At 47.0% G+C, this 15,620-nt stretch overlaps 1 protein-coding gene across 1 annotated transcript; it reads right to left on the reverse strand.

The window, feature by feature from the left end:
* Positions 1-267: 267 nt before the first annotated feature.
* TEFM (transcription elongation factor, mitochondrial) lies at positions 268-4,496 on the reverse strand. Its single transcript, XM_066586605.1, has 4 exons — positions 4,439-4,496; positions 2,855-3,159; positions 2,339-2,488; positions 268-2,271 (listed from the first exon to the last, which is right to left on the reverse strand). The coding sequence occupies exons 1-4, from the start codon at positions 4,470-4,472 to the stop codon at positions 1,849-1,851; spliced, it is 912 nt and encodes a 303-aa protein (XP_066442702.1). The 5' UTR covers positions 4,473-4,496; the 3' UTR covers positions 268-1,848.
* Positions 4,497-15,620: the final 11,124 nt, after the last annotated feature.

A 15,620-nucleotide genomic window follows, 5' to 3' on the forward strand; every position in this document is an offset into this window, starting at 1 on the left:
AGTCAATCGAACCAATATAGTAACAGCTCAGTTGATTGGTTATGATGGTAACCACAATCAACATACTATTGTACTGGATTATATGTGCTAAATTATAGGACCGACTTGTTGCCATTGTGTAGATCTTGGAGGTAACATGCAAGTTAAAGCTAGCGTGCAGGTTGTGGCTGAGATGAAAAGATACAGGGCTAGAAGAACAGGAGCAAAAGCAGGACACATGGTGGAGCGACACATTTGCAGTATTCAATCCTAATAAATTGGTTCAAATCCATTATGCATCAAGCTTTATTCTAAATATTGTCAATCTTCGATGTTTGTTACATTTAAAACTTTAAGGCCTCATGCCCACAGCCGCGTCGGAGTTTCGGTAATTTTCCGCACAAAACAACATGCTGCGATTCTTCCCTACAAGCGGGCAGGGGAAATCATTTACCATTGCATGTCTACGGATGGTCATTGCTGAGGAATTCGTGGGGGGTGTCTGGACGTGAATTCTGCAGCAATAATCCGTCTGTGGGCATTAGCCCTTAAGGGGTTTTCCAGGGAAATACTACTGATGACCTATTCTCAGGGTAGGTCATCAATAGTTGATCTGCGAGGGTCCACCGCTCGGTACCCCCCGACCGATCAGCCAAGCTGGTGCAGGCTGTCAGCGCTGCAAATACACAGAGGTCGGAGAGGAAGCCTCTGCGCCGACCTCTGTAGTGGCCGGCGCTTCTAACTGCAGGCACAGTTTCCATTGATTTCAATGAAAGCTGTGCCTGCCCATACAAGCGCGGCAACTACACAGCTTCTGCTCTGACCTCTGTATTTGGGCCACTGACAGCATGTGGCCACTCAGCTAAGCGGTCGGGGTCCTGAGCGACGAACCGCAGCCAATCAACTATTGCTGCCCTATTCTGCGATCTCTTCCAGCTATCCGCCCCCATTCACTGCAAAGAGGGAGGCAGTCGCTCAAAGATTTAGCGACTCCTGTTTACACTGGGCAAGAAACCGCTCAACAGTTGTTCCATTTCAGTGAGCTGAAACAGTCGTCCATAATCGCACGTTTGTGCAATTATTCGGCCGACTATCAGCCTGTGTAAAGGTACCTTTTAGTAGGTCTGGGTTGGTGGTAGAAAATCTACCCCCCTCTAGAGGCATGCATGTGCCCTTATTATGACTACAGAATGCAAAGTCTGTCTCTGCCTATGGTCACATGACCATGATGTGCATTTGCACCATGTGCCTTCAGCCCTCCTCCTCCAAGTTAAAATGTGCAAAAACCAGGGTTAAACAATGCTGTTGGCTTTGGCGTCTGTAGCATTACCTGCAAGAGTAGAACAAGAGTAAAATAAACTCCACCTCGAAAAGAAAGTGATTCTCTACTAGCATTATGACTAAAGCCCAACTTCTGAGCCGTTGCAGCAGAAGGACCGCATTGGTCTCTATCAATTCATCACGTTTTGGTCTGTATGGGAAGAAACTGGTTCCCTAGCTGAAGATGCTATAGACGACTCTACAAAAAGCCCATATAGGTTGCATAACACAGCGTTCAATACTGTGATTGAGGGCAGAGCCAGATACCTGCAAGTCACTCCAATGTAACATAATATCACTATACAACCAAAACAGAGTCTGGGCAAAATGCATCGGTGGCCATACTGACTGTCTCCCACACTGAGAGCCAGTATGTGCTTAGAGCATGGAAGAAGCAACTATTGCTCCTCCGCGAGCACAGAGGAAGTCAGGAACAGTTGAGGTGGAGACGTTACAACAGTGTTGTGAGAATTAATGGAGAAGGTGACTCAGATGAAGCCCCACCTCCTCCCCCTACAGCCTAAGAAGCATGAACCACATCTAGACCAGCTACTTCGTGAGGTCATAGAAGGCGATGGCCTGCAGCAAAGCGTCACACATCTCCTCATTGCGGTTCTGTCCACGAGGGTGCAACTTTTGTTTGTACTTGAGGAGGAGGTCCTGTGTGAAGCGGATCCGCGGCTGCTCCAGGGTATTTGCCTCTTCCACCAGTCGTTGAACTAAGTCCACACCGCTCGTTTTAGACCCACCGACCATGATGTCAAAATGTTTTCCCACGGTGGTCCTAGCCACACTGAACACCCTATGCTCCTGCTCTGTAGCATAACCCGGGTTCAGCAGCACATACAACATGGCTTCTACTAGCCGCAAGTGCAAGGTCACCGGAAACATGGAGGCGTTCTGGGTGGTCAGCGAGCTTTTCTCCAGGATGTAGATGTCCGCAGGAGGGAACTTAGACACCGCCGAGGAAACCTGAGAAGAGGAACCAGGACTCAACTATGAACAGGCACCAGCGGACCTATGTAAGTGACATACTTACCGCTTCCAGGTACAGGTCAGGGTGATGTCTCCCCATCACCAGCTTGGACCATTCATATTGCTGCCAGTCTCGCACGGTCAGAGTGCGGTCCATGTGAGCCCAGGCCAGTCTCTTCATTCCAAACACAATGGAGATAATACTGTTAACAGCCTAAGACGACAGAAGGGGTCAGTTAAGGTGTTTAGTGAAAACACTGCCAACAATCAAATGATGATCAATAATTGATTCGCTTATTGTTTATTTCCCCTGAGCATGAAAGTCGTCGGCTCCTTCGCTAATCATTTCGTATAACCAGCGCTCATTCAGTCGTTCTCAGTCACTTATACAGCGAATGTGACAGACTGAATGATTTAGCGAGTGAAGCGAACTCTGACATCATTCGCTCATGTGAATGATAAATCGTGCCAGCTAAAAGCATTCTTCCCAGGTAAGTTGTCGGAGGTATGTGGCACCAGAGGGGATGTGGATTCCTTTGTAGCCACTCCTCCATCAGCAGATATGGGAGAGGATCCTCACCTGCAGACGGCCCATGGAGACATCAGGCTTTATAAAGCTGGCATTGGTCATACTCTGTCTGCCTGGCTTCTTGATGGCACGGTGCGCGACGCTGGAGGTAAGGTCACCGCTCGGCTCAGTGTACATCTCTCCGATATCTGGGGGCGGCTCCAGTTCATCCCAGTATGCAATATTTGGCGGCAGCTGCTGCTTTCGGTCAGTGTGTGCCCCATCATCATTTATCTCCCCATGGATCCCCTCCTGGGGTGTCTCCCAGCTCCTCATAAGCCGGCTGCAATACGGAGGCCGACATACGATCCTCACACCTGTACAAAGTGGGAGTCACCATCAGAATACATAACGCACCTCGCCAATATAGAAAGACACATGAAGAGGTATAAGGACAACAGAAAGGAGGGTATATACGAAGTACTGGTAAAGGGGTGTAAATGTAGAGAAAAGGGTATATAGGACGTGTACAGTGGGCATAATGGATTGGAAACATGCGGTATATAGGAAGTATCCAGTGCATACAAGTTAGGGCAGGCAGTGGAAAGCTTGCTATGGAAAACGCCGGCCCCATGTCCATGAGCGGAGAATCACTGTGATTCTCCGCTCACAGCCTATCTGTCAGATAGGCTGACCAGCGGAGATTCGTCTGCTGGCTGCATCGCAACGCCTGTGGACAGGGGGCCTAAAGGTGTATAAGGGGGTGCAAGTAATAGAGGGGTACAGTAGATTGGAAAGGTATAAGGGGGTGCAGTAGATGGGAGGATACAAGGGTATATAAGTGTACTGGGTGTATAAGGGGGTGCAGTAGGTGGTTGGATACAAGGGTATATAAGAAGTGCATAGGTGGTATAAGGGGGTGCAGTAGGTGGGAGGATACAACGGTATATAATAAGTGTACAGGGGGTATAAGGGGTGCAGTAGGTGGGAGGATGTAAGGGTATATAATAAGTGTACAGGGAGTATAAGGAGTGCAGTAGATGTGAGGATACAAGGGCATGCAGTAGGTGGGAAGATAAAAGGGTATATAATAAGTGTACAGGTGGTATAAGGGAGTGCAGTAGGTGGGAAGATACAAGGCTATATAATAAGTGTACAGGGGGTATAAGGGGGTGCAGTAGGTGGGAAGATACAAGGCTATATAATAAGTGTACAGGGGGTATAGGGGGTGCAGTAGATGGGAGGATACAAGGGTATATAATAGGTGTACTGGGGGTGTAAGGGGGTGCAGTAGGTGGGAGGATACAAGGGTATATAATAAATGTACTGGGGGTATATAAGGGGGTGCAGTAGGTGAGAGGATACAAGGGTATATAATAAGTGTACAGGTGGTATAAGAAGGTGCAGTAGGTGGGAGGATACAAGGGTATATAATAAATGTACTGGGGGTATAAGGGGTACGGTGGATGGGAGAGAATTATATATATATATATATATATATATATATATATAACTGCAGCTAATAAGTGTATAGGCAGCTGCAGGACAGTCTGGCGGGTGCAGTAGAGAAGGAGATATATGAATGTAGCCCCATAAGAGACCGCAGTACAGAGAGACGCAGGGTCTGTAGAGAAGAGCTATCCGGGAGGCTCGTACCTCCATTGAGCAGAGTCCTCAGAGCTGCGGACATTGGTGTCACGTGTGCCGGCTCGGCTGCATATTTCTGTTTTCAGCCGCACTTAAGCAGCGCTGCTGATTAGAGCCACCTGATTGGCTCTTCGGCACCACGTGACTACACAGCGTGCACGCGGATTGCCTTCAGCAGCCGTGCACTACACACTACACTTAAGCAGCACGGGGTTAGGTTTAGGGTTGGGCTAACCCCGTGCTGCTTAAGTGTAGTGTACGTCTGCTTCACTGTAGTGTGTAGTGCACGGCTGCTGAAGGCAATCCGCGTGCACGCTGGGTACTCACGTGGTGCCGAAGAGCCAATCAGGTGGCTCTAATCAGCAGCGCTGCTTAAGTGCGGCTGAAAACAGAAATATGCGCCCGTGCCGGCTCCCAATAGTCGCAAAGTAATGACATCACAGACACGTGACCGGAGGAGAGCTGATGACTCACATGACCGGCCTACAAGAACTGGGTTTATGTCGAATGAAGCTCAATAAAGAGCGTGTGCGTCCCCGTCCCCTCCCTCTAGGGGGCGCCCTGCATGGCCTCCTAGTTCTGTGTAGCTTCCATCCCTCCTTTGGTGAGGGATGCCCCCGGTAGCCCCGTCTGTAGCAGAAAGACCCCTGGAATCTCACCAAGTTTTCCTTTATTTTGTCGTTTTCCTGCTCCGCGCAGTGAGCTGGTGGTGACGCCCAGCGCGGAGGATCTGTGCCGGTGGGACGCTGGGAAATAAATTAGTGAACTTGTGAGGTCTTCATTCTGTTCGTTACCCGTAAGGCCGGCGGCAGACGGACAACCCGAAACCTGCATGTGTGTTCTAGCAGTGGCATCCATCTGTGACCGCGGCAGCGACCCCACACACCGGCTATTTCTGTACGTCGGATGATCGCGGAGGCTCGCTGACAGTCCTGCGCAGTACAGATAAATTATTTCTAATATTTGTATTTCAAGTGATGACACAGCTACCAGCAGCCTTCATCAGAGCCAAGGAAACGTGTGTGTGTGTGTGTGTGTGTGTGTGTGTGTGTGTGTATATAATGTGTGTGTATATACAGAAGTCAGATCGGATGTCGGTGAGATTGTAACGTTCATAGAAGTAAGGCTAATCTCACACGGGTGAGTGCGATGTCAGGCTGTGCCCAATATTGCGCTCGCCAACATGCGATGTCCCCACGGATGCCAGGCGTTTTTGCAAAAAAAAATCGCCTCACATCACTAGTTAAAAGCCGCGGCGGATGACCACGGAGTGTTTCCCATTGTTCTCAATGAGTAAACCTCACATGCTGTGCAAAGCTATGCTGACCCCGTTGGACGATGCAAGGTGTTCCAAGGGAACGACTGAGCATCGGACGTGCTGCGGATTATTTTAAATTTTTTTCCTGTACAGCGATTTGAAAATAAATCGCTCGTGTGACCCCATTCAAAGGATTGGGGTACATATTCATGCAAGATTTGTGCATCTGGCACGATTTTATCTGCCGTGTGAAACCAGCCTGAGTGATTACTGATTCAAAGCAAAAGGATCGTTTAGGCCGCTCTCACACATGCGTTTGAAATTGCGGCATTTTACCACAATTTCTAGCGCCGTATTTATATGAGCTGCACAGCGTTTGACAGCAATTTTTTATGCGACCACCCCCCCCCCCCCCATCATTGTGAAGAGATGCACTATAAACGGCGGTGTTAGAAACGCCACATTGAAGCGCCAGTCTGTGAAACCAATGGAGGTGTTGTACCGCAATTAGCGTGTCATTTGAAATGCTGTGCTACTTGCGGTAAAAAGTGCGCTATGTGAAAGTAACCTAAGTGCGGATAACTAACCCCTTGTAGGGAGGCTCTAATGCCCTGTTGGCCCGCCTCTACCTTGGATACAAGATGTGATACGGGCAGGCATGGAGAATCTAGTACCCTGTTGTACCACCTCTAGCTTGGATACAGGATGTGATACAGATGGGCATGGAGGCTCTAGTACCCTGTTGTACTGTCTCTAGCTTGGATACAGGATGTGATACAGATGGGCATGGAGGCTCTAGTACCCTGTTGTACTGCCTCTAGCTTGGATACAGGATGTGATACGGGCAGGCATGGAGGCTCTAGTACCCTGTTGTACCACCTCTAGCTTGGATACAAGATGTGATACGGGCAGGCATGGAGGCTCTAGTACCCTGTTGTACCACCTCTAGCTTGGATACAGGATGTGATACAGATGGGCATGGAGGCTCTGGTATCCTGTTGTACTGCCTCTAGCTTGGATACAGGATGTGATACAGATGGGCATGGAGGCTCTAGTACCCTGTTGTACCACCTGTAGCTTGGATACAAGATGTGATATAGGCCAGCATGGAGGCATACAAGTTCTGTATGGTATCCTGCGGCATATCACTCCACATTTGCTGTAATTGAGCCTCTACATGGGGCAAACTCATCGACTGTCGAAGTTGGCGTCCTAGATGGTCCCATACATGTTCTATTGGTGATAAATAAGGCGATCAGGCTGCAGCAGAAGTGTGACAATGTTGTGGGGGCTTCCAGTGACCCCCTTGTGTGTGCGGCTGAGCATTATCCTGCTGCCTCTTGGAAGCCACCATAAGAGGAACACATGTGGCTGCAGGATGTCCTGAACATATCGCTGAGCTGTTTTTGTCCCTCGTACCACTATTAGGGGGGACCGACTGTCGCATGCGATGACACACTGTAGGGGGCAGTGTGCTGCTCCACAGCAAAGGCAGGATTGAGGCGCTCACCGCGAGGTCTCCAGACATGAACACGGCCGTCGTCCGCGCCCAAACTAAACCTTGATTCATTGCTGAGGACAACCCGTTTCTACTCTATAGCAGTCCCAGTTTCAGCGTTCACGACAGCATTGAAAACGGAGAGGATAGTGGTGTCAAAGGCAGAACATGTAATGGGCGTTGTGAGACTAAATGTCCTTAACCCAAGAGCCTGGAAATGGTTCCGACAAACTCAGGGGTGTAACAGTGGCGCCACCTGTCTCTGGATGGTGGACAACAAAACAGATAGATGCTCCTCTCTACTGGTGGTCTGTAGGGGACGTCCTGAGCCCGGTAATCTTGTGTGGCCCCATTCACTAGCCCCAACACCTCCTAACGGTCTGGTCAGAACGCCCCGGTGGGGGACATTTCATTGATACGACCATCCAGCTACTCGCATCCTAATAACGTGCCCCTCTCAGACTCTGGTAATGGGGTGAAATCTGGAGCCAAGGTCGGTCGCTGCCATCTCATATCTCACAATCCTGGCTCTGTGACTGCACTCACTCTGCCCATAGGACTCGTTATTGCCCTGCCACTTCTCTTAAAAGGCTAGCGCACTCCCTAAACCTTACCTATGCAATGCTGTCCTCACATCCTCTAAATTAGGCATCCACACCCTAGCGTAGATGCCTAAGCAGTTGATCTACATAAAGCATTGCAGCAAAGCTCCTGTTCAACATGCGCTCCAACAAATCATGAAGCGTTGAGAAATTGGAGCGCATGTTGCGTTCCACCACGGTAACCACGACCAAGATCAAAGGAAAATTAAAGCCCTTCCCATAGATTACGTCACGACAACCATATCGGCGTCTAGGTGCCGGTGGGTTCCCCCATTACATGGGTTTGAAGTCAATGGAAGTTGTCCAATCCACGGGCTGCGGATTCCGCAGGAAAGAGTTACAGGGGGAAAAAAGTGTACTGCGCATGTGCGCCGGCCAGTGCTTCCATACACATCCGCAGACCTGAAAATAGAAGGCCCGGACAAGTAACGCAGTGTCCTCAGCCGCGGGCAGGGTCGGATTCTGCTGCGGGCTCCTATATGCAGAATTTTTGCAAAGTACAAATCTGTAGTTTTTAACAAGAGTTTCCCCGTATAAAAGAAGACATTAGAGAGTCATGGACCTAATAAAACGGACACGGGACTGACATTGAGGCATGTTGTAGGATGTGGAGACATTTAGGTAGTACTAGTTTAAATGTATAATTATGGCTTGATAAAAGGATAGAGGTAGAGATCCCCTCATTATATGTAGGTAGTAGAGTAGGAAGTACGGCAGTACTACTTAGTACTAGCTGATATACCCGGCTTCACCCGAGTTAATTTGGTACTGGTGTTTATCTGGCGTTCACACGAAAAATCTTATGAAGTCGTGGTTACTTTAGAGATACTGAGGAAAATCATATGTTCACCATTTTGCATGGTTCTTTGAGTTACCCAGGAAACACCACGGGGAGGTAACCATGCGACGTTTCCTTTATATAAAATGACATCAGGAAGTGAGAGAATTAGATTACGTACGTAAAATTTGGACGTTAATTCTTTTGTGCTAGAATTGAATAATCGAGTTGGGACCCAATAGCTTTTCCTATTTATGACATAATGCCCGTGCCAAATTTTCTATGACATCGGTAAGTGAGAGAATTAGATTCCGTACCTAAAATTTGGACGCTAGTTCTTTTGCGCTAGAATTGAATAATCGAGTTGGGACGCATTCACTTTTCCTATTTATGACAATCAATGCTCGTGCCAAATTTCTATGACATCGGGAAGTTGGAGAATTAGTGTGCGAGTCAGTCAGTGAGGGCTTTCGTCTTTATATATATATATATATATATATATATATATATATATTTAGCATAGACTTCTGCTGGACGATTGTGTGGGCCAGGTGATTTTTACCTCGTCACATATTGGAAACTGCCTCTGACAATTTGGGCCAATGTGGAAGGGGCATCCATAAGTGTGTTTTGGGCTAGGGGAAGTGTTGGAAAGGGAATGTTGGCAAGGAACTCACTCGGTTCTTGTTGGCAATGGTGAAATCTTGCATCGATGAAGTCCCTATCTAAAAGGACTTCACCAGATTCGGACCCAATGCTGAGTTCTGGTGAACTAAATGAGCTGGCAGACTACTGCACTGATTGCCCAATTCATAATATATTTGTTTAGCAATAAAGATAGATCTATGAGCTTTTTCCTGTAATGGCAAGAGGTATTGCCTACCCCGTCTCAACCACTGTGGGGGTCTGTGATGTAGGTCGAATCCAACTTCAAATAGCAGGACGCCATCTCCCTCTCACACGCGAAAGAGTCTCTCTTAATGAATAAAATGGGAGATTTTAGACAGCTGCAGCATCCAAGCGAGATGTGCCAAAGTGGGGGAGACCATACGGATTGCAAGAAGGATGCCACGGGCGGCTCTGCAATCTCTCTCGACAATGGTGGCAAAGGTGTCCTACTCGGTTGCAGCACAGTGGCACAAAATACACATAAGTCTCTTGTTATAATGAACGGTGGCTTGTCACGTGATGCCAGCACTTCATCCGGGACTAAGGTAGTCAATGGCGGAAATAATTTGACACAAGTCCTGATAGCTGTTTTGGTTTACAAACGTAGTTAACTTAGTTGAAACACGGTACAATTAACAGTGGCAGTCTTGCAGAGTAATAGCAGAGCAAACGGTTATGCAGTACAGTTGATTCCCAAGTAAATACAATTTCCTCTTCAACGTTCTCTCTCTATTTGAACTTGGAAGGTTACCCAGTATGAATTCCCACAGGCCTAGTTATCTGTTGGGCTACTGGAAGTAGATTATGCAGGTGCTGAAATTGGCACTAAGATGGCCGCGTTACTATCCCTGGCTTTGAATTCACCGGGTTTTGTGTAACTCACTGTTTTTGTTTTTTTTTAAACTCGTTTTATTGAAAACTCTGTATTTTGTACAATAACTGAATATAGAACTGTTCTGGATTATGATTTCTCCAGCAGGCTTTTGGGGTATTTTGTCGCTTCCGAATTATATCGTGTGCACACTTCGTCGACCAGAATCAGACACAAATGCTGGTCTAAAACCGGGAGAGTCTCTACAATGTGTAGAGGCTCAAGCCTTTTATTATAACACATGACAACCGCCCTTCAATGGGCGTGCAACAGATTACATCAGTAACATATAAGATTCTCATTTGTCGGATCATATAGAATCCCCCACCTCTCTGCCCACCCCCTTCCAAGTCCCGTGTAGTTTGGACTTTGTCCTCTTTAGCATGCAGACAACCTTAAGCAGTTTCTGTGTATGTGGCAACCTATTGTTTAACTAGCTTGTATGAGGAGTGGAAGGGGCCTAGGTAAACACTCAGTATTAAACACAGGATATACACGACACTATGGCCCTTAACTCTTAGAGGTCTCTTGTGCAATCCCTATGTACTTAGAGCAAATACTATGATTAGATTGTGTGTGTCCTTTAAACTCCTGAGCTAAAAAGTCATTACAACAGCAAAATACATTTGGGTTATACAAATCGATAGACATTTTATAAATAATCATCATGTCTATCACAATCCCCCCTTAAAATGTCTATCCTCTAATTCTTTATCTAATTTTCACAGTTCTCTGCGCGTGAGCCTATAACTGGAGCGCATTGAAGGTTCGTTTTAGGGTCTTCAAGGGGGTGTAGGACTTGTCCACTCCTTCTGGGGATGCATTCAGCAAACTCATGGTGGGAGCGGCTTTTCCAGCATCAGTTTCACAGGTCTCTCTGACACAGGGGATAACACAGCAGACTAGAACAGAAAAGGTAACCATCAGTTCACATACAACAGCGACGCCCGTCTGTGCCAGGATCCTTTACCACCCGCTCATCCATGGCGAGTGCTGGTCCCAAAAGTTAGCTCTTTTTAGTTAGTGCGGTCAGCTTCTTAATGGCAACTGCGTCTTTACCCGCGGGTCACGTGTCGTCTAGGATGTAGGTACAACAAGTCTCCCCTATCATCTTTACAGACACTCCCCTTTTTAGCTAAAGTCATTCTATTTTAAAAAAAGTCATAGTCGAGGTAGGTCCTATTGGTCGACTAGTCCCTATAAGGCGTCTCTAGTATAATTTATAAACCACTGCTAATTATAATAAACATAATTAATCCAGTCAACATTTATTTACCCTAATGATCAGGAAAATGGACTCGAATCTAGTTTTAACTTGGTCTCTAATTTTTAAAACTTGTCAGGTACCCCCCTTGGCTATCCTATGACGTCAATGTACACGTGTAGATCAAAACTACCACCAGGGGTCTCTCTTCTCGCTCTAGCATAATGTTACAATACTAGTAGCGTGCACAGGTACGCACGGCGTGGGACTCCCTAATCTTCACCCACACCAATGTCCCTCCTGGAGATAGTCCTAATGGTGAACACGTCCAGGTCGCCTCACCCTTGCGTCAGGGTTTTCCCACTGCCCGTAAGTCCCTACTCCTAGGAGGGGGGGATCCCTACCTCACCTCAGAGGGAGGCCATGGATTCCCTGGGCTCATTTCCGGGCATCCATACCCTCTATCTTTACAAGTTAACACCCCACAGGGTGTGCCCTCGCCGGAACCTAAGGTCTTCTGCACTATCCCTTGGCAAATGGGAATTCCACTGACAATCCATCTTAGGAGATCGGGGCAGGCACAGTACTAGTACATTTCTCCTTTTCTTTGGTAGCGTATGTGGTTGGCATTATCGGAACTGGCTCTTCATCTTTTTTAAACAAGGGAAATATTGGTGAGTTCCCCAAAAATCTCCCTCTACCCTGCCTAATTGCCTGGCAGGTGTAGTTTCCAGGGTAGTCAGTAATACTCTCTCCGGTGCAAAACACTTAAGTAGTTATAGAGTATTCCTTCTTCCATTTCTCACGGACAGTGTAATTAGCGGAAATGTTCGTGAAGAGACTAAGCATCTACAGGGAGATTTAGGGGGACCATCCCCGAGTGTAGTCGGGCACTACCGCACACGCAACAGTTAGACTTGTTGCTCCTGTTAGCATTGTACCTCATCAACTCCAACCAGAGATTCTGGTCAGAGTAGCCAGTCGCTACTGTCAAGGTGTCCTCAAAAGGTAGGGTCGGCTATGATCATCATGTTCGTCAAGGTCTTTATCTTACGGCGGAGGGGGTTAATTATGGGCACGGGACTAAGTGAAGGCTTCCATTCGGCTGCATCTACCATATCCCTTATTTTAAACTTCCCTAAGGGATCTGTCCTCCCGTACCGGTATGTCCCCAGACTATAAGTCTCCCCGTCCCCCGGGCTTGGATCTCCCATGGTTAATGTAAAAACCGCATTAAAACCAAGCAACATACTAAGTTCAGCCTTCCAATACCTGCTGTCCTTATTATTCTCAAGGAGGGTTATACGACTAATTAGGGATTTCCCGCTCTTATCTTTCTTATTTAAGGCACTTCGCGGTTTATAGGACTAGTCTATTCCTGTGTTCCATCCCACTAATCCCCAATAACGGCGGTCTTCTCCCCAGACGTTATCAGTGGCGCAAACATATTGTATTCCCCGGGTATATAAGTCATATAACCAGCTGGACTGAGCTAAATCTGGCCTGCGGTGGGATCTTGCGCCTAGACACGGGACCACAGTACAATAGTCGAAGGAATATGCGGCTACTTGAGCATTGGACGAGTTATACTAGAAGGTAACCATACCCTTATATTCTTCCGACTAAGGATTCCAGTTGCTACCCTCCTCTCTCACTAGCCCTAACCAGAGTAATGTCTTTGGCACAACTAAGACTGGTCTCCCGGATCTGAAGCTTTCTTACAGTATGAAGCGTGGATCCATGTAAGTCTTTCGGCTAGTTTCACAGCTGTGGCAGTAGTCAGAAGCACCTGGTAGGGGCCATCAAATCGGGGCTCAGGAGGATGCTTCCTGGGGAACTTCTTGACGCACACCCAATCCCCAGGCTGCAAGATATGTGTCCCAGTGTCTGCCTCTGAGTCTGGAAGAGAACACCTGTGCATAGGCTTTGGTTAGTTCTTTAACAACGGAAATCACATACTCAGTCAACACATCAGATTGTAATTGTAACCACTGAGGATAGTAAAGACCTAGCCTTGGGGCTAGCCCAAACAATCTCGTAGGGAGATAATGTATAATCCCCCCTGGGTTCATATCTAACACTGTATAAGGCTATTGGATGACAGTCTTTCCAAAGTGGCGTCATTTTTAAGTATCTTACTTTTTAGCGTGCCACTACGTCTCTCCACCTTTCCACTACTCTAAAGATGGTAGAGTATGTAAAAGGCCTGGGATACACCCAGAGCAGACATGACATGTTACATTTACCTGCGAAGTTTATACCTCTGTCTGACTCTGAATCACCTCTGGTACCCCATATTCACAGTTTACCTCGTTCATGAGCTTCTTTGCGGTTACCTACTTGTTTGCCTTGGTAACAGGGTCAGCCTCCAACCTGCAAAGACATCAACAACAACAAGCACGTATTCATACTTCCCAACAAGTGGGAGCTGAACGTAGTCAATTTGCAATCCCTGAAATGGGTAGAGTGGTCTAGGCAAGTGTGATGTGGCAAATTTACTTCTGCCCTGACTCACCTATGGCATAGATCATGCTAAACCGGACAAATGATGCAGCAGCTACAGAGAACCCAGAAGTCGCCCAACCTCTTTCAAGCGTCGTCGTCAGTGCTGCTTTACTAGGTGGGTCTTTCCGTCCATCAGCTGGGCCATCATGGGATACAGGAACTGTGGTGGGCAAGTGCTGTTGACCGTTCACCACACGCTGTCCTGTTTCTGCTGCTCCCATATTAGTCCATTTATTCTTTCCTTCCTTGCTGGCTGGTAACTGTAAAAGTCTTTAGCATATCAAAGTCCAAATTTTTGTCAATGTCCAAAGTTTTTTACCACTGACCCATGCTGTCAGTATCTTTTCTTCTTTCTTCCACGGCTTGAGGGCCGCTGCCTTTGCTGCGCTGTCAGCGAGGGTGTCGTCTCTCGCCTCTCCAGTGTAGGAATCGGTGCGAACTCTCAACTTTGTCAGGTAGAAGCAGGGCCTCCATGCGACTCCGTACCGCTGCACCATTCTCAATTGGTTGTCCTGCTAAGGTAAAAACTGTCTGGCCTTCCATATTGGGCCGTAATCATGAGCTGTGCCAAATGCATACCAGGAGTCAGTGTAAAGGGTTGCCGGTCTTACCTCTCGCCACTCTACTCGCCTCAGTGAGGGCCTTCAATTCCGCTTCTTGTACTGTGACATGCGGAGGCAGAGCTTCTGCTTCTAGGACATCTTGTTGTGTGACCACTGCATATCCGATGTGGAGTCATCAATCCTCACCCTGGTACCATCTGCAAAAAGCTCAACATATGCATTATCAACAGAGGTTCTGATAACTGTTTGCATACCTGCAGTTTCTTACTGAATTAGTACTAAATAATCATGCTGATGTTCTATTTCACATGGCTCGGAATCTTGTTATCTTATTCCATTTATTTATTTTTTTTTCCAAACCCAATAGCTGATCTACAACACCTAGATCATCTATGACCCAGAACACCTATGCCTCCCCCCTTTTGAACCGCAATACTCAATGGAAAAAGAGTCATTGCGTTCAAACTAGTAAACCAAGAGGCACAAAAACAAGCACTTTGTAGGTCAAGGTGACATTGTATGCAGCGAAGTCTGAGCGAAAATCTCCTTTAGATTTTTTTTTTTTTCCAGGTTGCAGTTAGCATTTTTTAACACAAGGGGGCGCCACACAATTCAAATTTTACGTCACCCAGTGTAATAGTATTTCAGGGTATGGCCAGCGTTTAGCTTTTACTCTCCTGTCGGAATATAATTATAGCTTCAGTGTAGACTGACACTAGAATATACAAAAGACTTAAAGAAAAACTAAAGAATACGGATGAATTAACATCCTACTCTGGGGAATTCAGTCCCTCTTTCTTCACATAAAAAGTAAAATTACTTCACCAAATTGCATGAAAAAAGTTTGCTGGGTGACTATAGTGAAATTATTCCATCTGTAGGAGCCTTCCGTAACATCATCTGTCTGAGTATCCATTGGAGAAGCGGGCAGTGGAAAACAGAGCCCCTGGGAACATGAGAGAGCGTCCCCTGTCATGTATTCCTGGTCTCTGCCCCCCATGCATCAACTCCAATCTTCCATGCACTATAAACCAGCTTAGTCATCTACTATGTCCCAAGCTGCATCTCCACAAAGGTTTGTTTCCCTGAACTTATCACGCATCCAAAGTGGCCACATCTTGGAGCGTAACAAAGTCTGGTCAAACAAAACCTTACTTCAGACAATCATGATGTTAGCACTGGATACAGTGGCATTGGGGAATATAGGCCTCCCAAATGCAGCAAAATGGCCGCCAGAGGCAGA

Source organism: Eleutherodactylus coqui, chromosome 13, assembly GCF_035609145.1.
Source record: "Eleutherodactylus coqui strain aEleCoq1 chromosome 13, aEleCoq1.hap1, whole genome shotgun sequence".
Classification (NCBI taxonomy): domain Eukaryota; kingdom Metazoa; phylum Chordata; class Amphibia; order Anura; family Eleutherodactylidae; genus Eleutherodactylus; species Eleutherodactylus coqui.